The 24,880-nt window shown below is 41.6% G+C and overlaps 1 protein-coding gene across 1 annotated transcript; it reads left to right on the top strand.

Moving 5' to 3' along the window:
- Positions 1-663: 663 nt before the first annotated feature.
- On the top strand, positions 664-21,643 carry EMP2 (epithelial membrane protein 2). The gene is made up of 5 exons (XM_005522882.3): positions 664-906; positions 14,581-14,692; positions 16,749-16,842; positions 18,127-18,273; positions 18,841-21,643. Exons 2-5 carry the CDS (start codon positions 14,615-14,617, stop codon positions 19,023-19,025), a joined length of 504 nt encoding a protein of 167 aa, XP_005522939.1. The 5' UTR covers positions 664-906; positions 14,581-14,614; the 3' UTR covers positions 19,026-21,643.
- Positions 21,644-24,880: the final 3,237 nt, after the last annotated feature.

Raw genomic sequence — 24,880 nt, 5'->3', positions numbered from 1 at the left:
GTGGCACTCGCTGCTGCCCGGGGCGGCCCCGGGCTGCTCCCTCAGGGGCGCCGCCGGGGGCAGGGGCTGGGCCCGGCTCGCTCGGCCCGTCCCGCCGGGGGCAGGGGCTCAGCCTGCCCTGGGCCCGGCGCTGAGGGCCGGGAGGCCCTGGCGGGAGCGGCTCCAGCAGGGCCAGCTGGAAATGGCGCCGTGCCGGCCCCCTCTCCGGGACGGGCTCCCCGCCGGGCGCGGCCGCCGCAGCTGTCCCCGGCCACTTTGGGAATCGCGGCTGCTTTCCCCTGCTATGGCTCCCGCGAGAGGGCTCCGCCCTGCGCCTCGCCCGGCTACCAGGGGGCAGCTGCCGTCCGTCCCTTGCCCACAGTGACGAGTGGCACCGCCGCCCCTCGCCGTGTGCTGCTCGGCGGGACGGGGCCTCGCCGCCTCCCGCACTCAGTACGGAGCGCTCACTCCTCGGAGAGGGTCAGCCCAGACGGAAGGCGGGGGCCGCCCGCGGAGCGGGCTGAGCGCCCGGCCGCTGGCATCCCGTGCGCCGGGCTCAGCCCGCCCTGTCCGGGGGCCGGCGGGGGCAGCGCTGCAGGGACCGGCCCCGGCCGCGGGGGACGGAGCGCCGAGCGCCCCTGGGGAGGGCCGAGCGGCGAGCCTGGATGCCCGCCCGCCGCCGAGTGGGAACGGGCGGGGAAAGTTTCTCCTGTGCGCGCCCCGTCCGTCCCTCCCTCCGCGCCCGCACACTCTCGCAGACACACACACGCTCACACTCCTCTCCCTCGGCCGGGGGGCACTTTTGAAAGCCCTTCTGGTTCCACACCCAGCCGCCGCTGACATCATTCCCGCAGGAGGGCGGGCGGAGGCACCGCCGCCGCCGCCAGACGGTCGCAGCCCCGGAGAGCTGCCCGCCGGCCCGCGCCCGTGAGTAGCCCCGGCCGGGCGGGGGGCGCGGGGAGAGGGGGCGGCGGCGGCGGGGGGCGCGGGCAGCTTCGCCGGCCAGGGGAGGAAGAAACCGCCAGAAATGGGAAAAAATTAAAAGCTCGCGTTTGTTTACTACGAAGCACATTTCTATTTCGATGGCTGTGGTGCTGGGCCGGCGCGGGAGCGCGCTCCCGGTCCCATCGAGCCCCGGCTCCGCTGCCTCGCCCCGGGCGTTGGGGAGTGGGACGGGGCGGGCCGAGGGGCTCCTCGCCAGAGAGTCCAGGCTGGGCCAAGCCAGCAGAAAGTTCGCGCTCTTCCCGGGATAGTTTCTTTCTGTTCTTTTCTGTAACTCTCAGCGGAGTTCGCGTGTGTTGCAGTAACGTTGTAGCAGCTCTTGGCAGCACCCCCCTCCCGCCAGTGGAAGGAAAATACACTTAGCTGTAATTCAGTGCAGATTTTGAAGTTTTTGCCATCATTAAACGTTTTTCCGCTTGAGTCAAACTGCAGTTTTACTCACTGGTGGCTTTTATCTATATGTAATGCCCCCTACATCGGGAGTGTTATGTGCCAGATACTGGACAGGCAGCTAGCTCTCAGTAACGTGGGTTGTCTGCAATATTGACTATTGAATTTTGAGAGGTAAGCTCCTTGTTTGGACATTTCTAGGAAGAACAGTGTACTGCTGTCCGTTCCTCAGCAGACTTATCCATGAGTTGTTCTTACCCACAGAACGCTGCCATCAAGCAACCTGCAGTTAGCAGCCTCTGTTAATTTCTTGGCAGGAATACTTTGTTCACATAGTGCAGGAAGGTAGTTTTCTGGTTGTTTTTTTTTTTATTTTTTTTTTTTTTCTCACAGTAATTTGGAATAGCATGTAAATGATCAGCAATTGTTGCAGTAGAGCATCTTAGAACTATCTTCTGACTTGATACAGGGCTGTGAAGAAACCCACTAGATAGCTGTGAAATCGACACTGAATTTTGTTGGCGTTTTCTTTAGGAACTTTGGAAGTAAACAGCTATGCTTGGCTCAACATCAGAAAAACAAAAAGTAGCTCTTTCTCTTCGTTTACTTGCAGACTCTGTATATACAGTGCTGATGTGTTAACTATATAAAATAAGCCTTCTTGCCTGCCTGAGATGTTTTCTCTGTCGAATAAAAATAGCCTATAGTGATTCCTTCATCCAGACCCGCGCTCAGATGTTTAAGGCTTTGCTGTCCACATTGTTCAGGAAAGAGCTGTGAGGCTGTGACTGAGGTACCAGGTAGCTGCAGATGTGGGCAGGCAGGAATCCACACAAATGGTAGGGGACTTTTGGGCACGAGTTTCACTGAGGGGAGAAATGGGAATTGCAGTTTGCTGGAGAGTCCAGCAACATTTTTGCAAGAGAGTGTGTGACAAATGCCATCCAAATATACCACCTGGAGCACAGGTACTTGCCACAGCTGATGAAATCACAGTGGGAATGGAAACAAAAGCATATGGTAAACATGGCCACCAGAAGCTGATTTGAGTTTTTTCAGCATAAGATTTAAGGACTTCACTTTTGCTTCAAGACATTGAGAAAGGACCTCTGTTTTTTGAATCTCTTTGTGAACTTGTAGTGTTGAGTTAGGAAATAGACTCAGGGATACCTGAGGGAAGATTCATCCTCCATGCTTAATAAAGATATGTGCAGATTGTGTCAAGCCCGCTGTGTGGCTGACAGGGATCTTACAGGTAGCTGTCTGCCCAGCCAGGAATCCAGGAATTACTCTGCCAGTAGCCATCAACATTAACTGGAGTTGAAATGCAGCAATACCATGAAAACTCTTAGGAGGCGATCAGTTTCTTGTTAGTGTGCTCATTTGGGAAGGAAAATGGTGGGTTAATATAATTTCAAATAAAAACAACATCCAATCAGTAGACAAGACACTACTGGTATTGAATTCTTTATTTGTGGTCTGGAAAGACTTCTATTGTAAACACACAGTGTTGATTATACTGTGGATTTTCCAGTGAGGAAAAATAGTGAGTTTTATTTGGTTACACAGATTTAAAACCTTGTTAATAAAGGAAGTTGGTCAACAGATTGAGCAGATCAAGACTGAAGCCTGCTGCAACATTATTATCTTAGACAAAGATTCTGTCTCAGTTTGTAGATGCTGAAGCTATTGTTGGTCAACATTGCTTAGAAGAAATGAACATTTCCACTTACACCCACTTTCAGTTAATGCACTTGACACCTCTTATTAGCATCTCCTACTTCACAATTGCTTTGTGTCTTTCTATTACTCACATTATTATGGCTTTTATTTTGTTGTCTTGCTTGTCTCAAGGTTGTTTCCCATCTCAGGTTTGAGATTCCTTCAGTGATTAGAAGAATGTTGTATTGATGAGTCGCATATGGGTGTTTAGAGAAGCAAGACCTTCCTCTACTTTTGCTAAGTACATTAGGTGTAGGCTATCTCCTTTCATAATGTTGTTTCCCTGTCATTTAAAAATGAGGTCAGTGGCAGCACAAGGAGACTCTTCCCTTTTCACCTCCGCGGCTTGAATATATTTTGATTTTCCACTGGCACTTCGTATTCTATTTGTGTCTTGAGCATCATGTAAGACATGATATCCCCACATAAATCAGGACAAGAATGTGTTTAATTAAAGACATATGTAGGTCTCTGGGGACAAAGTCTTTTGTACTGCTAGCTGGCAGATGTACTTTCCAGGTCCTCCTCCATGTTCCTGTTGGAAGAAGACCCAGCAGAATGAGGCACTGTGTTATACAGGAACTAATAAGAAAGAGATTTACTCTGAAGTGAAGCAAACACTCTATGTAAAATCCATGTGATGCTTCAGCACAGCCAAATTTGAAAGTAGAAATGACTGCACAGCTTTTATTGAAATCACATTGGTCTCAGAGGGAATGCAGGGGGAAAATAAGCACAGTGCTAAGGAATTCCATTCATGGACTGTTCAGTGTTTGTTAGGGTTTGCTTGTTTTTTGGATGCTCAAAGCAAACCATGATCTTTGCAGTTTAGTTTCAGTTTTTGCTGTTTTTTTTGTTAAAAACTTTACTGTTTTAGAGAGTAGATAATTTCGTAAAATGCATCTCAAAATGTCAGGTGATGCTTATGACTTCGTTAGGAAGGTAAGTATCATAATTATTAGAAAATACATCTTTTCTGGGTGAGACTCAAGAGAAAGCCTGATGGCCTGAATTCATCCATCAAAGGAATTATTATTTCTCCACTGAATGGGGAAAATGTAATTACACCTTTTTATTTTGCCGGTGCAGTTTCATGGGCAGGTTTAATGATGGTATGTGCATGCCAGGTAAAGCCTCATAATTTGGGTGTGACCTTAAAATACAACCCTCTGGCTGTGTAGAGATCTTCACAGGAGTCTGTAGGTGGAGCAGAAAGTGGACTGACTCAAATACCCCTTAGAGATGGCTATAGGATATATATTTATGGTTTGCTTCACTGATTCTTAAACACTGCACTATGTTTGGAATTGCATGGGCCACAAACAGCTGAGGTGGGCAGTGTGAACACTCCCTCAGGTGTTTAATGCAGGTGTTTAGTGTCCTGAAATAGATTAAAATTCTGGCCTTCTTCCAGACAGAAGGAGACCTTCCAAAAGGCCCTGCATGTCTCTGCTGAGGTGCACATGCTGCCATGTACAGGCTCTGTACACTCACCTGTTCTCCAGGGCTTGCAGTGCTCGATCCACTGAAGCAACAAACCCGCTGTTTAGTTCAAAGGCAGAAACAAACCCAAGTCCAGAGACTGCAGAACAGTTTGTGTACAACTGAAGGGCTCTAGTTGAGCCTGCCCATCTGTCAGGGTGCTTTCTGTACCTTTACCTGGCACTGTGGCTGTGCAGTGACCCAGGCACTGTCCAGCCTGGTCGAGGTGCAGCTGTGGGTAGAGCAAAGTGACCCAGTGGCTGAGGGGACTGGGCTGTTCCCAAAGAGCAGCCAGTGTAGAAGAATTGTGCACTGAGTGTGCTCAGACAAGGCATAGAAATCCTTCTACCTGGACTTGTTGAGTCCATATGGCAACTTTAATTGCACCGATTACAGCTTAATGCTGTAAAAATTCTGGAGGTAGGCTGAGTATTCAGTGTAATCCTGTGCTACAATGTTGCTGAAAACAAAGCAGTAGTAGAAGCTGTGGAGAGTTTGAGCTTTTTATTTTATAACCAACTGTTGTACCACCAATAGAAATGTGTTTTCACACTCTTGATAGATGATGTGTAAACTCTGAAATAACTAAAACCAAAATTTCTCAACACAGAGCTAGTCAAAGCCAAATCAAAACAAGCAGTTTGAAAATTTTACAACAGTGAATGCAACACATTTAATTGCTAGCAATTTCCACAGAGCATCTGCCAAAGTTAAAACAATATCAGCTTTTATTTCTACGGAATTAAATGCATTGCATTAAATCTGGAAAGACAGACCTTTTCTGCCTTTGTTTGTTGGTTAATTAGGTGGAACATCATAAATCACTCGAGCTGCTCTGCTGTATCTGAAATAATCTCTGGATAAGCAGCAGTCTGTAGTCAGTAGAGCCCAGGGTCTGAGGTTTGCTCAGAACTATGTTAATGCACGGTCAGTGCTGCAGGTGTGCTTTTTTTTTCCTTTTCGTTGACTGAGGACACATTTTATCTGTCAACCTGATAGAAAGGTCTGGTATTTTACTTGGTCTGTCACTCCCTGCCCGGCCAAGGTATTGAACAGGGGCACCCTCGACACTGAAATGTGGCCACACGGTGAGTGAGCAGGGGTGAGGCCAGGCCACACCTCAGTTCAGCTGTTTGTTTCAGGAGCAGGTTCCCAGGAGGCTGCTCATAGCTTGAATAGCTTATCGGAACAACCCCGTGTCATTGTCCCAGCTCCATGGAGCTGCTGCTTCCCCAAACCAGAGACAAGGCTGTGCCAGCAGGCTGCAAAGGGCTCTGTGCCCCTGCCCTGGGGGGCTGGCAGGCAGTGGTGGCCCTTAGGTCACCCTCTGACAAGGGGCAGAGGTTGCGCTCACTCTTGGAAGCTTTGCTGCCTGCCCGAGAAACAAATGGTCCCTACAAGCTGGCTGTGTGTCCTCACGGTCACCACGGTGTCCCTGCACTGCCCATCAGCCCTTGGAGCACGGCAGAGAATTCAGCTGAGTGCCAAGGGCATGGGTATCATGCAAAAAGCCTGTTGTGAAACACCCAGAGAGCTCAGTGGATTGTTGAGAGGCTTCACAGGAGAGCAGAGCTGCAGGGTCCTCTCAGGACAGCGGCGGGTCTGTCGCTGTGCTAGCACAGTCCCTGCACCACAGAAATCCTTTCTTGTGGAGCTCTTCTTCCTATGCTGTGGTGATTGTAAGGCCATTCCAGAATGTGACAGCTCTAAGAATTATAATTTAAATCCTAAATGTGCTCACATATGATTTATAGCCATTTATTTTCATCTCTAAATTAAACAGTTCTTTTTTCTTCCATGTGTTTGCCTTGACCTGCAAGCAAGTATATCCCCATTCTGTCTTGATCTTTGAAAATTAGCAAGAACGAGAAGTTCTTGTCTTGTTAAACTTAGGAAAACAAGCTTTAAGTACTTTTAGACCAGCTTGATTGTTAAGAAGGTTTTAATGTACACCACAACTTTGTTTATATTGAAGTGGTATCTGGTGCACAACAAGCAAACTAGCTGAACAGAGAGCATGCACTGAACACCTGAAATGATGTGTGCTTTCTTTCATCTTCTAAGAATACAGTTAAGCTCTCCCCATACATACTTGAGTTACAAACATTTTGTAACATGTTTTGCACATGCCTTTGTGAAAGCTGACAGAATACGTTTGTGTTTTGTAAGAAACCAGAAACTGCAATATACAAGCAGTTCTTTCAAATTACTGCTGGGTTTTCTCAAACAATATGTGCCCTTTGAGAAATCCCTTGAACCATGGGGTGTCTTTGATTATAAAGACTGTTTTGTTAGCATTTGCCAAAGGCATGTGATGCTCAGCATAAACTGAAGGTGAAAGAGTGGATGATTATGATGGGAATCAGAGATTAATTGCAACCCTTTTAGGTATTACTTAGTATTAGGGCAGCCTACCTTACACCTCTGTGGGTTGTGTTGGGATTAGATGTAGATATAGAACATCTTAAATATGAGATTATTATTATATAGTATGAAAGTACAGTTACAAGAGAAAGTGCTTTAGGGAAACAGAAGAATATGTAAAAGATTTACTTTTGAGGGTGGTGTGATTTGTGCTGCTGGAGGAAAACATTCTCTTTCTGCTGGCCACACAAAACCCTCTAAAAAGCAGTTTTGAGAAGGTGAAGTCTTAAAGACTTTCATTTAAATATGTCTGTCTGTGTAGGCAGCTGACTTCTGTACCTGCTAAATTGTCTTCTCAGCAATTAGTGGCTGGTAATGTCTCTCCCAGGTTTTGCTGGAATATTTGAATACATCTATCTTGAAGTTTTGAAGCTTCAGGCTGTTTTTTAGGATTTTCAGGTAAGATGTTACAAGGCTTATTTTTCCAGTAAGCGTCACTTCCCCATGCCACAACAGGGCATTGTGTTCCTGTGTTCCCATAGGTCCTGCTGGTTTTCTTCTGCTGAGCCTGCCCACAAAGGCTTCATGGAAGAGTGACTTTCTTCTGCAGTGCACACAGCAGGGCCATAGTGAAAGGAGTGGTAGGGCAAGTCTAAACCCAGTCCAAACTTGTTTGCAAATAAATGACTGACAGAGTTACAGAAGTGGCAGCAATGCTGGCATCCCTAGGTCAAAATTTTATTAAAAGCATTCCTAAGAAATTAGAAACATCAGCTTCTTTGGGTCTCCATACTCAAAGCTAGCATGTTGCATTTTTGCTGCAATTTGCTTCTTGGTTTTGTTTGGAAATATATGGACCAGCGTGGTTAGAATTTCCTAGACTTTGTAGTTCTGGCTTGGTAGCATAGATTAGTGAGGAGGACAGGGTGAGAAGGGAGGAAGTCTGGAGATGATGTGCCAGACCCACCTTTAATCACAGTCTCTTTCACTTTTGGTAGCTAGGTGGGGTTTCTGAAGAGGAGACCAGATTTAGTGTTTCTGAAGTTGCTTGAGAAAGAGCTGAAGGGGTGCCTGAGCACCCCCTCACACACAGGTGATAGGGAGGGCACTCTAAGTCTGCTGTTGCTCAGGCAGTCCTACCACTACCACCAACAGGATGGACAGACATCCAAACACTGTGAAAACAAAAGGTTTTATTAAGCTATAGGTGCACATTTGTATTGCTTGTGGTGCACACAAAGAGCAAACCTCAGGGCTTTGGTTGCAAGGCGCAATTTTCTGAAATAAAATAGATAAAAACTAGGTCATGCTGTGTCTTGTGAGTTTCTCTCCAAGCTCCTGTATTTCACTATCAAAACACAACAAGTTGACTGTTGTAATTGTGCAGGAGGTTGCTGGGTCTTAACACAGCCTGCTGCAAGGGCACCAATAAATCTAGATCTGATATGATGACCCTACTTTATTTTCTGCCTATGTGTTAAAAAAGCCATAAATGTTATCATTCAAATGGAGCTCTAGAAAAGAGGGTGGATTAAGTTTTTGCTGTATTTTTTTTTTTTTTTGCCTTAGTACTGTGGTTGAGTGTAGGGAACTTTGATTAATTTCCTTCTGATTTTCTTGCTTTGTGAGGAAGGACTTCAAAAACAGGTGGAAATGTAAGTGAAAAGCTCTCTTCCTTCCACATGAAATAGGTAGCACAATGAGCTGTAGGCTTGAGTGTGTTCTCAATTAAGCAAACAAAAAGAGCTGATGGTTTCTGTGCCATCTAGGGGCTCACAGGACACGTAGCCCTCTTGATTCCAAAGCCATCATCAAGCAGGAACCTGAAATTTTATTTCATGTAGAACACACATTGTTCTTCATGCTTAGCTTCACACTAGGAAGAAATTGGGTGGGAGCCCGTGTGCTGAGTAGACTGTTACTCATACTTTGCATTTCCTGCCTGGGTCCCCATTCAGTTTTGCAGAGGTGTAGTCAGAGCCATCCAGCAATTCTTGGAGGTCTCCACAGTGGCTGCAGAGACTGGCTGAAGGAGGATGTTCAGTTCCTGTATTGACTGTTAGCTGGGTAAGACCTGAGCATGAAAACAGGTCACAATTTGAATGTACTCTTGAACATGAAGAGTGTTGTTATTCCCAACTGTTAAATTAACTCAGACAGAAGAACTAAAGAAACTAGAGTAAGTTGTTTCAACTGGTATAATTATTCTCTTGGTATTACATTTCCTGATTTTCTCGTCCTTTATGTTGTTTGATATTTAGGCAGTAGAGGATTGTTGAAATCCTCAAAGCTCTTGCTGGCTTGGGAGAAAGTCTGCTGTCTGAACTTCACTTCTGGTTACAGTTCTGAGAATCACACAAGAAAAACAGAACCCTTCATACTTGATAAAAGAAAATAAAAAATAGAAGAAAGTTAGCAGTATCACTCTGTTCTTCATAAACTGGGGATTTCTGTGCAAGTTTAGAGACAATGGTATAGGCAAAATGTGAGCTAGCTTCTGAGTTCTCTGTCATGAGACACCATGAGATGTGGCACAAGAACTCTGAGTAAAACATGTAAATCCAAACAACTTATGATGCATCACAAGATGAGATTTCTCACGCTACAAGTATACAGACTTTTTCTTCTAAATCCACATATTCAAACTGAATTATAGAACTGAGGGCAGAAGAATTGATAATTAAAATTTGCTTTGATTCCATTTTACACCAGTGACCTCAAGAAAGTTCAGCTGAACTGAATGCTTATTGATGGCCCAAAGACCTGCTGTTCTAGTTGCAGTGAAACATCTCAGTGCAGAGAGCTGCAGGTATGGTAACTTGTTCAGCAGGATCCTCTGCCCCTTGTTTTGGGTGTGTCTTTGGAGCACACTAAATGTGGGTGTGCACACCCCCTGCCTCGTCTGTGCAGAGCAGGAGCTGTTCTGCAGAGATTTCACCACGTTTCTAAGGGTATGAACCAGGATTGTCTGTGGGGAAGTTTTCTCATACGTGGGCTCAGATGAAGATGATAAAAACACCTGACTTGATCTTAGGGAATGAGGGCAGCAGCCAGTGTTGGAGGGTAAACTTCAGCCTTTCCAATGCAAAAGAGCTCAGGATAAACATACTGCACTGTATATTGCTGGTTGCAAAACTTAAGTATGCACAAACATGAGAAACAGCCTGGCAGAAGAGTTGAACTGCATGGGAGGAAGGGAAAGGGTTTGTTGTGGAGATGACATCTGGGTTGGAAAGTAACGATGAAACTTCTGTTAAAAAATGGCAAAGACTATTTTCATTTTTACTTGCTGTACTAAGCAGCAGAAAAAACTAAAATAGTCCTGTTTCTTTGTACTGATGGACATTAAAGATAAACCTTATCCTGGAGATAAACTGAGGCTTTTCTGCAGAGGATGTGTTTTTGTGTGTGATATAACATAGGGAGACAATCCAGTTTTGAAACACTAAGCTCTGAAATGCTGGAAACCCTGGCCTAGATGCCTTATTTTACTGTGCAGTTCTGTGATGGTTTTGGTGTCTTATCCTGTATAAATGTACTTGTCTCTGCATGTCCAGGAGATTAGAGCAGAGGCCCTTCTTAGACACTTCCTCTAAAGCTCATCAGGGTCTCTCCCATGGCGAGTGCGAACTACTTCCGAAAGTCTGTGTTACTGGAGAGAGTCAAGAGAAGTGTGACTGCTGCATTTATCCTCCCCATGTAAAATGGAGTAGCACTGGAACATTACTTCTGCACTAACAGAAAAAAAACTAACAGAAAAAAATAGGTGCTGTTACTATAACTGGCCTTCTGTTTTCAATGTGTTTTGTGTAAGTATCCTACAACTTAACAGCATTTTTGGGAAACCTTATTACCACAGCAAATCTGGATGTGTTCAGTGGGATTCCTATAACTTACTCTTTCTAGATCCAGTGTCAGTCTGCACTTGTAGCTCAGCAGTATCTGTCCACTTCTGCCTTACACCATGCCTTGTGTAGTGGCAATAAATGCTGAGGCTTACAATTGAAGGTATTGATACTGACATCCAATGTCATCCTTGCTGTAACTCCCAAATCTGTTTTTAATGGGACATGTGATGAGCTAAGTCAAATATTATGTTCTCTTTTGTCAGAGCTTTGCTGGAGATTAGTACAGGGAGGTTCCTGAAATAGCTACAGATTGACAGGAGAGCTGAGCTGGAAGGGGCCTCTGGAGGTCCCTAGCACAAACTCTGGCTCCAAGCAGGGGGTTAGATCAGGACGTTCTGGGCCTTGTTTCAGTCAAGTCAGGAAGATGTCCAAGAATGGAGATCCCACAGCCTCATGGGCCCTGTTCCAGTACTTAATCATGCTCATTGAATATAATTAATACTTTTTTCACAATTGGAATATTCCTTGTTGCAACTTGTAACTGTTGCCTGTAGTCTTTTCATCACATACTTCTGAGAATAGTGGCTCCATCATCATAAGTGTAGTGTGTCCAAAAAGCTTTTCTCATATATTTGTGTATGTGTAAAAACTTAAAAGAATTCAAGCCACTTTGGGGAATGATGAACAATATCTGTTGCATCATCCCAGTTTTCATCCATGCAGTGTACTTAAAAATCATCAACACTTTGACCTGAGAGCAATCTTGTGTTTCAACTGCAAGTGAAAGAAGGTGAAAAATCACTCTGCCCAGGAAATGGTTCATGGTAAATAATAAAAGGAGTACAGCTAGTGTGCAGAATAGGATGTTACCAAAGTGTTTGGTTAGTAATGCATTACTAAAATAAGAATTCTGAACATTAATGCAAACAGTGCTCTGTAACTCTGTCCTTCGCTTACTCTTATGGAGAGGAAAGAAGTTGCCTGCTGCTCGAGAGGCTCCCAGGCAGACTGTCCTCAGAGGACTGGGGAAGGAAGAATCCCTTCTTGCTGAGGGAGTGGAAGAATTTTGAGTTTGCACAGTAAGGTTTTGAATTCCAGCATTGTGTGTAGTGGAGAAGGACTAGTAGTTCTCTCTGATAGATGAAATCCAGAATTTTCTGCCGAGAGGGATGCAGATTCTGTAGTAGCATCTGCAACTTTGCTGGCTGCATCTTGGAAGAAGGAAGCTGCTTTTTGCTTCCTGCCCACAAATCACAGAGAGTTTCTCTGGAAAACCCTCTTCCCTTCATTATTCCTTGTGCAGGCTGGGATGAACCACAGAAACTCCTGGGTTTCATGGGAAGGGAAAGTTTGTAGGAGTGATTGAGGTCTGTGCACTTCTGGCATCCTGCTCAGGCATGACAGATTGGATAACCAGTTCTTGTTGTCTTTTCCTGGTATTAATTACTTGGAAATGGTCTGTCTCCTTCCTTTCCCCCAGTGTATTTAATTCCTGTCTCCATGTGTCATCGTTTAGCACTGTGTGCACAGAAGTTGTAGCAGCTTGTGAAGGGAGCAGTTGCCAGCAAGTCAGGAGGAGGTATCTAAGGATGGTTGTTAGGAAGGGTCTTTGAAACAGAAACATCAGACCTTTCTTGCTGTTATTTTTTTTTTCTTTCTGTAAAGACAAAACAAAAATCTCATTTAATCTAGGCTTTATTTGGGTGAAACAAAAAAATGTCTTCTCCTCACCAGCCATACATGTTTATCTATCCTGTCTGAAACACTCCTCTTTATGGCTGAAAACAGTAAAATAAAAACATTCACTTGGATAAAGTGGGTTCGTCTGTGCTGGCAAGCCTTGCTTTTTCAAGATTTGTTTTAATTGTTACATTTTTTTGTCTCTCCTTATGCTACTTCATGTAATAAGATGAAATTGTATTGTTATTCTTAAAATAATACTGAGTACAATTTGGTTCTCTCTCCTTATATGGCAGATGATTGTTGCATTATTGAATGCTTAGATACCATCTGTGCAAGAAATGAAACTAACCACAAGACAAGAGGGTGCTGTGCAAAGACTGGTACATATCACAATGAAAATATTTTGATGTGACATTATACAAACCCACAAAATATCTTCTTTTCCTTTCTTCTTCCTTTCATTCAAACAAGGCTCAATAGACAGCCATGAATGACACTTCCAGAAGTGGAACTGGATTCAGAGGACCTTGAGTCATACCACAGAATCAGCTCATTGGAGGAAATTGCCACTTTCTATTCTTCATTGTGGCTGAGAAGGCAGAGTTTGTCAGAGAGGAAATGGGAAGGAATACACACTAGAGTAGCTACTTTTCCTATTTTAGGGTTTGACTTGGCTTTCCCAGTCATTCTAATTAGATACGGATATGAGGCTATCCACTTATTTTTCACAAAAGCACTTTAATACTGTTTGCCTTTGAGCTTGTTATAACTCTGTACTGCAGTGGAGATGGAGAGGATTAGTCTGGAACTCCTGGTCTCTATTCACTGAGTTATTATGCTGTCAATTATCTTTTTGTTAAAGTTTTGCAGAGTAGTTATTATTTGCCCTGATGAGAGTGCCAGTGGAGCTGCTTTAAAAATGCTGTCAGAGTAGTCCTTTCATTTCATTAAATTATTCATGTGGTTCATGATTCCAGTAAATGGCTGTAGGAGAGAGGGTGCTAGACATGAAAAAAATTATGTAAGTCTTAAACTTCATAACTGCCCTTTCTTCTGAGTATTTACTGTGTTACATGAGTGGCATCATTTGACACCACAGAATGTGTCCAGAACAAAGGGAGAAATATGCATTAATGTACTGATGGGTGACAACATGCAGATGATGTACAGGATGGTGCACCTTAGCTGCAAAGACCTGCAAGACTGGAGATTCCTTATAGCATGTATTAATTGACAAGAATTTCTGGCCAAGAAGAAATAAATATGTTAAACAATTGCATTTTTCTGTGTGTTAGTAGCAGTAGTTTTCCTGAACCTATGTGTTATGTGCCCATAGATCTCCTGGGGGTTCCAGTTAAATACAGTTTCTGATTCTCTTGTACATAAGAACATATTTTTTTCACATGAGATGAGATATTGGAATAAGTGGGTTAAATAAGGTATGAAGGTAATAGGTAGCCTACAGAGAGTATTAAGTGACAAAACATAAAATAGCTAACTGGATTATTATGTGCAATGGGTTTATTCAGCCCTACCAGGGAGGCAATATATTGAAGAAAATGGAAGTCCTTAGTCATTATTCAATGGATGAAAGTTATAACTGTATGAACAAAGGACATGAGGCCTAAGGTATGACATAGGTGCTACTAAATCTAGGAGGTAGTTCTTGATGCACTTTATTTTGTTCTACAAACATCCTTTTGAAATCTGGTTCTTCATTCTTTGGAAGGATAGTTGGAACAAGAGTGCAGTTACTTACTGCAGTCAGTGGAAATATTATCATCACTGCACATGAGGTTGGAATTTGAAATCCACTTCTCTAAAAGCCAATGTGAAGGACTTTTCCATCCTTGCACACGGAATCAAACTTCTTTGTGCATTTATTCACTGCAGCCATCATGCTGGAAGGTTGCAAAATGCACCTCTTGGCTTCATTTCAAGTTGTGATTAATTTTAACACCCGTGATGCCAGTTAAGTATCTGTGGAGATGAAACATGTGCCGTGGACTCAAACTGCATCTGATGCTACTGTTTCTAACAGCACCATAACTGCAGATTGATCCACTGACAGCTCTTAAAGATTGTTCATATACTTCCTTATGTTCAACAGATTTATCTCAGCCTAAAGCCTCTCCAGAGCAAGGATGCTGATTCTCCTGGCCTTCATTATTGTGTTCCACATAACCTCAGCAGCGCTGCTGTTCATCGCAACTATCGACAATGTAAGTGTCATTTCTTCTTGTCTCTCAAACACACTGGGATTTCTTTGCTTCATAAAAATTGGGTTTTTCTTCTCTAGTCTTCAACTTGCTTACTGAGAGGACCTAAGTTTGTTAGACACACTGGTGTCCTAAGACCTTTCTGTAACAAAAATGCCTTGGATATGCACGTTGCTGGTGGATGAGGTGATCCATGGCATCATGTTGTAAGCTCAAGGCAGCAGATTCTCTCCCCTGGGAGAGACTTGGCCAGGGAGGATATTTATGGGGTGGAGCCCTGGGATTTGATTCAGCTGGATATAAGGGGGGGTAGGGGAATCCACTGTCCTTTTGTGTCAAGTACATAAAGTCTAGCAGCTGGTGATTGATATGTGGGCATAGTTTCAGTCAAAGTGTGTTTTGCCTCGCAAGTGTTTGTCCAAGGTGTCCAGATAAATCATGAGAGACACCATGAATGTATGTGTCCATTAAGGTGAAGCAGCTTCAGCACAAAGCTTTAGAATATTTTGTGTTGCATTCTTTTCAAGAATAGAATTAATTCTGTGATCAGGAAGAATTTACCCTCCAATATTTATATCTGGCTTTTAATGGAATTTTCCATTTTCCAAAACTGCCCACTAACCTGATCAGATGTCTGTGCTCTGGAATCTGTCTGTGAGGTCTGATCTATGTACAGGCTTTTGATATTAAAAAAATTGCTGCTGAAAATACTCTTTAGTGAAGACCATGCTCCAAGTGAAATGATGTGTTACCCACAACTTTTTATTGCAAAAGTGTACAAACTCAGGTGTTACATTGTAGTCAGTTGGTTGATTGTTCCATGGAAGTAGATCATTATTTGAGCACTAGAGGAGGTTGTCTTACCCCAATCCTTTGAATATTTAGAAAGCAAAGACAGTGGGCAAAGCAACCTAACCTTATTTCAAACCTACCATGCACAACCCTAATTATTACAGAAATAAAAGCCTATGCACTCTGCTTTGTGTCATTAACTACTTTTGAACAATTAAAAACTTAAATTCTACAATAACTGTACAAACATCTATTAGATTTTATATTATATAGAGGTCAGAGCTGACAAATAACATACTGAACTTGGACTGTAAAATCCAAATGAATGGAATCCTGAGAAAGTAATTCTTTTTCTTAAAACACAGTGTTTTGTTTATCCATATGCCTACTACCATAATATAATTACCGTTTTAACTGCAATATTTTTTACAAAGCTGCACGGTAAGCTGTGAGGCTTCTGGATTGTTTGTTTAAACAGCAGGTCCTACCAGAAATCGTATTTAAAAGTGGTATTTTGTGCAGCTCTAGTCAAAACAAAGGCCTGGGTAGCTATTGGAATGGGAATGGGTTTCCTGAGGAAATGCCACTTGTAGAGTGCTTGTCATTTTAAATGACAAAATTAGCGAATCGTAACTACTACACCAGGCTACTGTAAAAATCTGCTCAGACACTGCAGTACCATTTTGCCTTGAATGTTAAAACCTCAAAATAGAAATACCACAGGAGGATCTTAATTTGTCAGCAGCCGTTACCAGACAGATGCCATAGTGTGCCGCAGCACAGCTGCATTGCACTGAGATTAATCACTTCAGTGGCAGCAACCAGAACCTCTGTAAAGGACTTCTGTTTCACAGGTGATGCTATTTCCTGCAGATCAGCAAATGCTGTTCCTTCAGAGAGGTGTGCATCCTAAACAGGGTCTGGGTGAACAAAGCACATCTTGTCTAGGTGTCTCAAGGAGTGAGCAATCACTGCCTATACAAGATTTCCACCCAAACGGCGGAAATCCCTTGTGCTTTGGGATGTTTAAGATGCCCGTATGTACTTCACAGAGATCTAAAATGAGGATGACATCTGGACAATTACATAGCCGTTATTCCGAAATGCCATGAGATCGCACATTTTGTTTGAGTGGTTAAGTATCAAAAATGAAGAGAAAATTGTTAGAGCTGGTATATCTGATCAGTAGACACTTGGACAAGGAAGGAGTTTTGTGTGTTTTGTTTGTTTTTTCTGCCTCTAAGAGCGCTTTACTTTTATTTTGCAGGCCTGGTGGGTGGGAGATAACTTTTCTACAGATGTCTGGAGAGTGTGTGCCACAAATACAAGCACCTGTATGGCTATCACTGATGAGTTCAATGGTGAGTGTCTCTCCATGCCTGTGCCTATGCTCTTCCAGCAGATCTGGTGAAATTGCTGTGAAATTTACAGGGGCAGTTTTATAGTTCTTCAAAAATCTGCACATCCTAAGTAGGCAGGTCTCCTAATAACTTTAATACTGGTTTTTCATTTTGGAAAGGCCATTGTTCTAACAGTTTCTATGAGAGGAAAGCAGAAGGAACTGAGACCTGTGAGACCACATACTAACAATGACTGCTAACGAGTTCTTAAAAAAATTAGATAGGCGAATAGGTGACAGTGAAGTCATCTGAAGAGACAGAATTTGCCTCAGAATTGAACTTGCAGAGAAGAACATAAAAATACTGGCTGTGTACAAGAATAGAAGAAAAAGTGGAAGAAAACTCAAGCTGGAGTTTTAACAAGGAAGTCTTAATATACAGTGTAGCATAATATCCTGCTTTACAAAAATTGAAAGTAAATGTTCTATTTATTTCTCAGCTTTCAATCTGTGTACATTAAAGAGGTAAAGAATTTGAAGAACCACGTACCCATGAAGCAATTTTTTTTTCCAAGTATCAGGTTGGTTTAGGGCCTGTAATGTGCAGTGTCACAAAGGGTTTCTCAGCTAACTGGATTTAAGGGTTTGAATTTATTCTCTGTATTACTGTATGTCCACTGCAGTCAGGTACCCATCCTGGGCAGGTGAGGGGTGGCTGAGGTGTGTCTGCTGCTCCCAGAGCTCCTGCCTGCAGCGTGGCTGTGCTGGAGGAGAGGGGCCACGGGAACTCTGCAGTGGGGCTGCAGATTTACACAGAGCAGCTGCACATGCTCAAAAATGTATTGGTTACTTTAGCTCCCAGTTACAGGGAAGTAAAGACAGGAGGATAAACCTGAATGAGAGGAATCTTTAGTGTCAAGAGTGGGTATCCTGTCTGGTTACACCTTCCTGAACAGAGCTGTCTCCAGGTCTGGTGGGAGGCTGGGGTCTGCATTTGGAAGCTGTTGGGGACAGCTGGTAGTTTCACTGTGCTTCTAGGACATCGATGGCAGCAAAGGGTGGGATGTGGCAGAAGTAGTCTCTTCAGTGTTTCCATTCAGTTTGATGAGAAGCTTTTAGAAGTCTTTAAGCCACTGGCTGTATTATTACCTAGGAAGCAGAGGAGCAACCAGTCTGTGCAGTGCACACACAACTGCTTTGCTGCATCTCCTGAAACACTTAAAGAACATGGCTCTGCCCCTTTACTCCTTGCAGGAGAAGGCAGAGAGAGAAACTATTTTTAATCAAGGCTGCTTTGTTTTTGCAGAGTATCAATCAATTCAGGCTGTTCAGGCCGCCATGATCCTGTCTACGATTTTCTGCTGTGTGGCATTTCTGGTTTTCATTCTTCAACTCTTCCGTCTAAAGCAAGGAGAAAGATTTGTGTTAACCTCTATTATCCAGCTCCTGTCATGTGAGTGATTTATCAATGCTTTTGACTTCAACGATATTTTCATAAAAGTAGGAAAGTGGGAAAAAGTTTTAAAAAGATCAAGCTGCATGAGAACTCTGTAGTGCTCTTGAGGACATAGCTTATCTTCGTTTTTTAAACAGTGAACTGTTCCATTCTGCAATATATAGGCAGTTAAAATATGGATGTCATCACTGCTTAGGATAAAGTAATTTAAACTTTGAAGGGAAAGAATTTGAGATTCTGAACTTCTTGAACACAATAAATAACTCTCTAATTGTTACAGGCAAGCACTCTGTTTTTTGTCGGTATTAAAAACTACCCAGATGTTCAGAATAATTTTCTGTTCCCTGCAAATGACATAGATACACAACAGCACTTCAAATATAAAGCTTGCCAAATAAACTGAAAATATGTCTTGAAATGCTTCCAGGTTAGTTTGAGGATGGAAAACCAGCATCTGCAAAGAAAGGACATTGGTGGAAGCAGCTGACAGAAAAGACAGTGAATAGTTGTGTGTACTGATAATATTTTAAGATGCTGACTTTTATTATTTTCTTCCCCCTGCAGGTCTGTGTGTTATGATTGCAGCTTCCATTTACACAGACAGGCATGAAGAACTGCACCAGAGCCATGGATATAGAATGGAAGTTTCCAAAGGCCAATATGGCTATTCCTTTGTCTTAGCCTGGATTGCATTTGCCTTTACCTTGATCAGTGGAGTGATGTACTTAGTACTAAGGAAGCGTAAATAAACGTCAGCACCTAGTTATTTCTATCACTGCAGTACAAAACCAAATTCCAGTAACCATTTTGTATATAATCATTTACATGGTTTTGTAGTAAAGGTATTGTTTCTCTAAAAATGTACTGTGTTCTTCATATGAAACAGAATCAAAAAAAAAAAAGAAAAGAAGGCAGGTGAAATGAAATGCCCAGCACCTCCAGGTCAGGGGTCAGAACAAGATAGTCAAGTGGTTTCTTTTGCATATTTCATCATCGTAAATGGTCTTCCTTTATTAGACTTATAACAGTTTGTTCCTGGCTTCTAGCAGATTACAAATAAAGCCCGTACAAATTAATTTGTAAGCAATATACTAACTATATTCCTGGACCAGATATATCCCTTTGAAATATGTTAAATATAAGGGTGTGTAAAAAAATGAGGCCCAGATCACAATGAAAAAGCAAACAATTCTAAAGCCCAAAGCTGCACTCAGAGTATCTGCCCTGGCACAGGATCAGGGTTCTGCTCTTTATAATGTGCAGTAAGTGTCATCAAGTTTTTATTAAAACCACTTGCTTTGCAAACGTAAACAAGTCCTTTTAGTACTCCACCAAATGTTTCTTTTGATTTCACATTTAATTTAGGCGCACAGAGCCTTTGGTGGGAGCACTTCTCAGCCAGTTCAGCCTGGGCCCAGCACAGCTGGAGCAGTGATGAACAGCCTGCCCCAGTCCTGAATCCCTTCAGCTTAGCCTTGGGCAGCCTTTCTGGGAGGGAGAAAAGGGAAACAGAAAAGCATTACTGTGCCTACATCTGCAGATTTCTAAACAGACTAGTGATCAAGCAATGCCAAATTTAGGTTTTTACAGCCAAGCTCGACATGTTTATTTCAGTGGGCTTTTATCACCTAGTATTTCATGGTTAATGTGTCCTGTTCAAAAGCATTCCCGGAGTCTGCCCATTAGGAAATTTGCCTTTAAAAATTAATTTTAAATTCCTTTGTGGATTTTAGGGTTTTAGGGAACTAAACACTGTTACTAAACAAATCAGAGTGAAATTACTATGCTTATGAATTTCATGATCGGTTTCAAGATAAAATGACTTGGCGATTTTTGTTTTTCAGTAATTTTTTGAGTTAAATCCTTGCTCTAATACCAGGCTTAACTGCTCAGCAGTGTAACGCTGGCTTTGGCTGATGGTGATTTTGGAGATCAGTGTGGAGAATGAATGAAGTGCCTGTTCTGGTTAGTCACAGCTTTGATGCTTAAGTACAGATTTGACTTTTGTAAAGCTCTAACCATTTATTTATTTATTTCATTATATTCACTACAGCTGGCCCAATACACAGGCAGTAAAAAAGTAAATAGGGTTTGAATGAGGTATGACACCTGAAGTAGAACAAGTTCAGTATCATAAGGCAGCGTAGCTCTACTGAAGTTAATAATTACTACATTAGACATCAGCTGATGTCTAAATGTAGTCAGATAATGAAATTTTATCTAATTTCTTCAGATTTATCCTTGATCACAAAGTAAAAGTTCAGGTGCATAGCTTTTTAAGAACTGCCTCCAACATGAGTGACCAAGTCATGTAGTTCCATCTTCATTCCTTCAACGTCCTATAATGCTTTGGCATATGCTGGTTGTCTTTTTGGAGCAAAGAAATACCAATAAGACTGTTAAAAAAATTAGGATGAGCAAGCAGGACATCACAGTAAAAGTAATAGTTAAAAACCCACATCAGTTTGAAGAAAAGGGATTCTCCCCAGTCTAGCATCATGCTAGTATTTTGTCAGGTTTTTCCCTCTTAGTGGGAGTGCTCTGAATTTCAAGAATTATTACCCTACTTTTTAAAAAAGTGCTTCTATAATTTGCTGAATACGTTTCAGGTTCAAAACCTGAGATTTTGCTAGCAAGCAGAATTTGTCTTAAATAAACAGATGCAGGATTAAGGATGAAAGTAGATGTACTGTTAGCTAGGCATTTTGCTACATTTATTAATACATGAAACTGTAAGGGAAATTTTTAAGCAAATATGGATTAAAGCTCTAATATCTAAAGGACAGTCCTGAAAAATTCAAAGTTAAGCTTTTATGTGACTGAGTTGCAGAGATGCTTTAGTTTCTTGCCTTGATAATGCTCAGGTGGTATGTAGATCAAATATTTAAAATAAAGATGTAGAAACACATGAACACAGTTTAATTCCACAGTAAAAGCTCTGTCCCTTTATTAAAGTGAAAAGCACACACACAACAATCACTCTGCTGTATAACAGCTCCACTTGCGTACAAACACCAGCACGTGCATGATACCACACAGAACAGATGGGAATGTTCTGCACAGCAAGGGAACAAATATCAAATCAGTCTGAACTAGAGTTTGAGCAGGACAAACATATTTTATATTTTAGGGGTTTTTTTTTACCTTATATGCTATCTAAATATGCCATTTTCTATACTTTATATATTCTGAAAATGTACATGAAAATAAAATGAATTCTTGTACTGTAATAGCAAACTCAATACATTTAGCAATCTGACCTTGTCTTTAAGCTTGGGATATATTTACACAATGTTGGATGAGAAATAGTTGAGTATTTGTGTGAACAGGTAAAATTAAATTCTTCCTGCCTGTAGTAGAACCACAAGCTGATTATTTTGTCCTTTTTTGAAAACCTTTCAGGGTAAGCAGAGAAAATATTAATGTATCGAACTTTTAAATGTATGGTGTCAAAAGAAAGTCTTGAGTAATGTAAGATCCACTGAAGCTCTGAGAAGTTATTACTTTTAAGGGTTTTTTAATTTTCCATCATTTGCAGAAACAGTCATCTGTTTTAAGATGAGGTTGAGTGCCTTGACCATATGAGCAAATAATGTGAGAAATAGGCCAGTAACTTCTATATCTGCTCTGGTCCAAGCTTTGGATTTGCCTAACAGCAAGCTTGGGTTTGTACAGATCCATTCATGACACTCCCCCAACTCCACAGAAATTACTTCTCAAACCCCATAAAATGTCTCCCTTCTAATCATATTTAATAAAAGGGAAAAGCCCCAAATACTGAAGTATTCACTAGGAGCCGTGAATCTGTCTTTATGTTTTTCACCCAGCAAGAAATCATCTGCAGTACAGAAAACAATATTGGAAAAACAATCTATAATATTTATGTCAAGGTACTTTTAAAAAAAATATGTTTGTTTTTATTTATGTATCCTGTTAGGACAAGAGATGGGCATTACTTTGCTATACAGTATCTTAAAAAAGTATCGTAGATGATAGGATCAGTGCTGCTTAGACACTAACTAGTTTTTTACCCCAGTTACCCCAACAACTAATTTTATGTGGTTTTTAATGTGTTCAAAATAATGGAGGGACTGCTTGACTTGTTCTTTTCTTATCTTGAGCATCGTGGAAATTTGTGCCATTTAGCTAAACAGACCAAAGAAAAGAATTCTTCCTGTAATTCCTAAAGGCAGGAAGGAGCCACTACCTTTCCAAACACTAAAGACAGCTAAGAATCCTAAAATCACTAAAATAAAATAATGAAGTTCAAAATTTTATTATATTTTTCATTTCTTTTATATGTGCAATAATCCCCTCTGAAGTAATGAGATAAAAAAATGGACTGTGGAAGTAAAGTAGTTTTAAAAAGAAGACTTCATTTTCAAGGCTGTTCAATCAAGCTTACAGAATTAATGAAGCAACATTTTTAGGCCTGACAGATCTGGAGGGGCAGGGAGGGAAAGGAAGGAAAACACAAAGCAGAGGAAACAGAAGCTAAAAGGGGAAGGAAGGCTGGAATGGGTTTTGGGGCTAGGGGTTTCTGTGTTTTTATTTTTGACGATGGTGGTCTGCTGGCGTTCCTCACTTGCTTTTACAGAAAAATGTTTTACTGTTTCAATCCCGTTCCAATGGAGCCTCCTGGTGGCAAGAGAGAAGCCTTTGTCAAAGCCCAACTTGTCACTGTTGTTAAGGTCTTTAAAAAGCGGAACTTTCCATCAAGTCCTGAACATCCTGCAGTGTGCACAATTTAAAAAATGTCTCCTTTTTGGAATGGGCTTGAAATGGCTCTGTTGAACACGATGCAACTGATCCAACCTTTGCTGTCTTCTCACAGGAGCTGCCCCTGCTACCAAAACCTTGGCAGGTAAACCCAATACAATGATGACCATGGTGTTATGATTCCATGGAATTATCTTCTCCTTAAGGGTACCTCAATTACACCTCAATTACAGGCATTAAATTTAGGGAGTTGATGGAAAATAAATTTTAAAATTTTTCTTTTATATTCACTGGAATTGTGGTTTTCTTCTGTTGTATTGATCACTTGAAGTTTTCTTCCTTTCATTTCACTCTGATAATAGAGAATTTCAGTGGAAGGCTTCTCTTTAATCAAGTATATCCAAGACTACATATCAACTGGCAGAGTGGGACACTATCTGTTTGCTTAGATTTCTTAAAACAACCAAAAATTATTGTAAAAATGCAAAATTATATATCCAAAAGTTCATGCAAGTGAAAGCAATACTTGATTCACAGCAAACTATTTAGAACATCATCTAATTGCCTGAGGACATATCACATATCTTTATACTTTACACTTAAAGATTAACTTGTTTTAAAACCTCAAAATTTAAAACTTGAGGCTTTTAAGTATCTTACTGAACCTTATCTTTGTTTTACAGTTTGGTTAAAGTTTTTGGGAAAAGGCCAAGAAGATACGAAACTACTTTTGTAAAAAGTGTGAGAGCCTTAAAGAAAAGGACTAGACTGCATATTTGTCACATGCAATTCTTTTAGATGTAAAAGAACAAAACTCTTAGACTCCAAAGACTTCTTTTGAACAACTGTATTTTTATAAGACTTTTTTTCATTAAATATATGGTCAGCATGAAACAGGAGGCTGACAATTCACAGAACTACACCTCCTGTAAGATTAGCTAAAATAATTTCACCACAACAAAATACTATCAGTTTAAGAATATGAGAAATTTCTCTTCTCCATAACAACCAAATATACCCACAAAAAAAGATGTTTTACTGTCTCATCATTTTAGTATTAATGCATCAATACCTCCCATGAGAATGCTCTTGTATTAGTGGCTATGTTACCGACATTTTTATTTATTGTTTCATATTTTCAGTTTTACTGCCTAAGAAATTTGTCTTCCACTTGCAGTTCATGGCTCCTATGCAACGGGCTGGGAATAGGTAAATGAAGGATGCAAGATAACTCAAAGAGGCAGGTACACTGTCAGGAGCTTTAACTTTGTAATAAGGAGGTCTGGCCCTTCAGCAGAAAAACTCCAGAGTGTTTCCAGCAGGACAGCATCAAAGCAGGAGTCATTAACATCCCCTCCTTTGAATTTCTTTAATCAGACTGAAAAGAATTATGTTGTAGTCTTGAAGAAATTCTCAAAGATCAACCAGAATGAGCTCCGCACAGATTTTTTCTGTTCTTAATGCAACAGCAAGGGAGCTGTATTAGCTACGAGTTTTCAGTTTCACCATCCAGTCACCCAGGAGTTTCCAAGCTGGCATTAATGCCCATGGGGGTGTCTGTATCTGCATCCCACCTGTGGAACACTTACTGTGGATGAGGTTTCCTCCTAGAGTGCCAGGACAGCATTCACCTCCTTCTCCATTCTGGAGACTTTCTGCTGTGAGAGAACAAACACAGCAAGGATTAGCACAGCTCACCTGGAGTAAGGAAGTTGTGTATTACTGTTGTATGAAGAGCAGACAGTGAAAGAATTGCAATAGAAAATAGAACTATTATAAATTTATCTTTGCCACAAAAAAGAAACAATTTGCATACTTTAGGGGCCTTTCTTTAAAGTAACATAATGGTCATATGTGATTCACACACAAAAAATTCACAGTTATG

The sequence above is a fragment of the Pseudopodoces humilis genome, chromosome 18, assembly GCF_049639895.1.
Source record: "Pseudopodoces humilis isolate 2021_Gansu_Grassland_sample_001 chromosome 18, ASM4963989v1, whole genome shotgun sequence".
NCBI lineage: Eukaryota > Metazoa > Chordata > Aves > Passeriformes > Paridae > Pseudopodoces > Pseudopodoces humilis.
The sequence above is the reverse complement of the archived record's forward strand: the minus strand, read 5'-3'. Positions and strand labels throughout refer to the sequence as shown.

Excerpts from the sequence above, each read along its gene's own strand:
- EMP2 (XM_005522882.3), top strand. The coding sequence starts at position 14,615 with ATGCTGATTCTCCTGGCCTTCATTATTGTGTTCCACATAACCTCAGCA. Across the intron at positions 14,693-16,748 it reads TCATCGCAACTATCGACAAT|GCCTGGTGGGTGGGAGATAA; the intron begins GTAAGTGTCATT and ends TTTATTTTGCAG. Across the intron at positions 16,843-18,126 it reads TATCACTGATGAGTTCAATG|AGTATCAATCAATTCAGGCT; the intron begins GTGAGTGTCTCT and ends TTGTTTTTGCAG.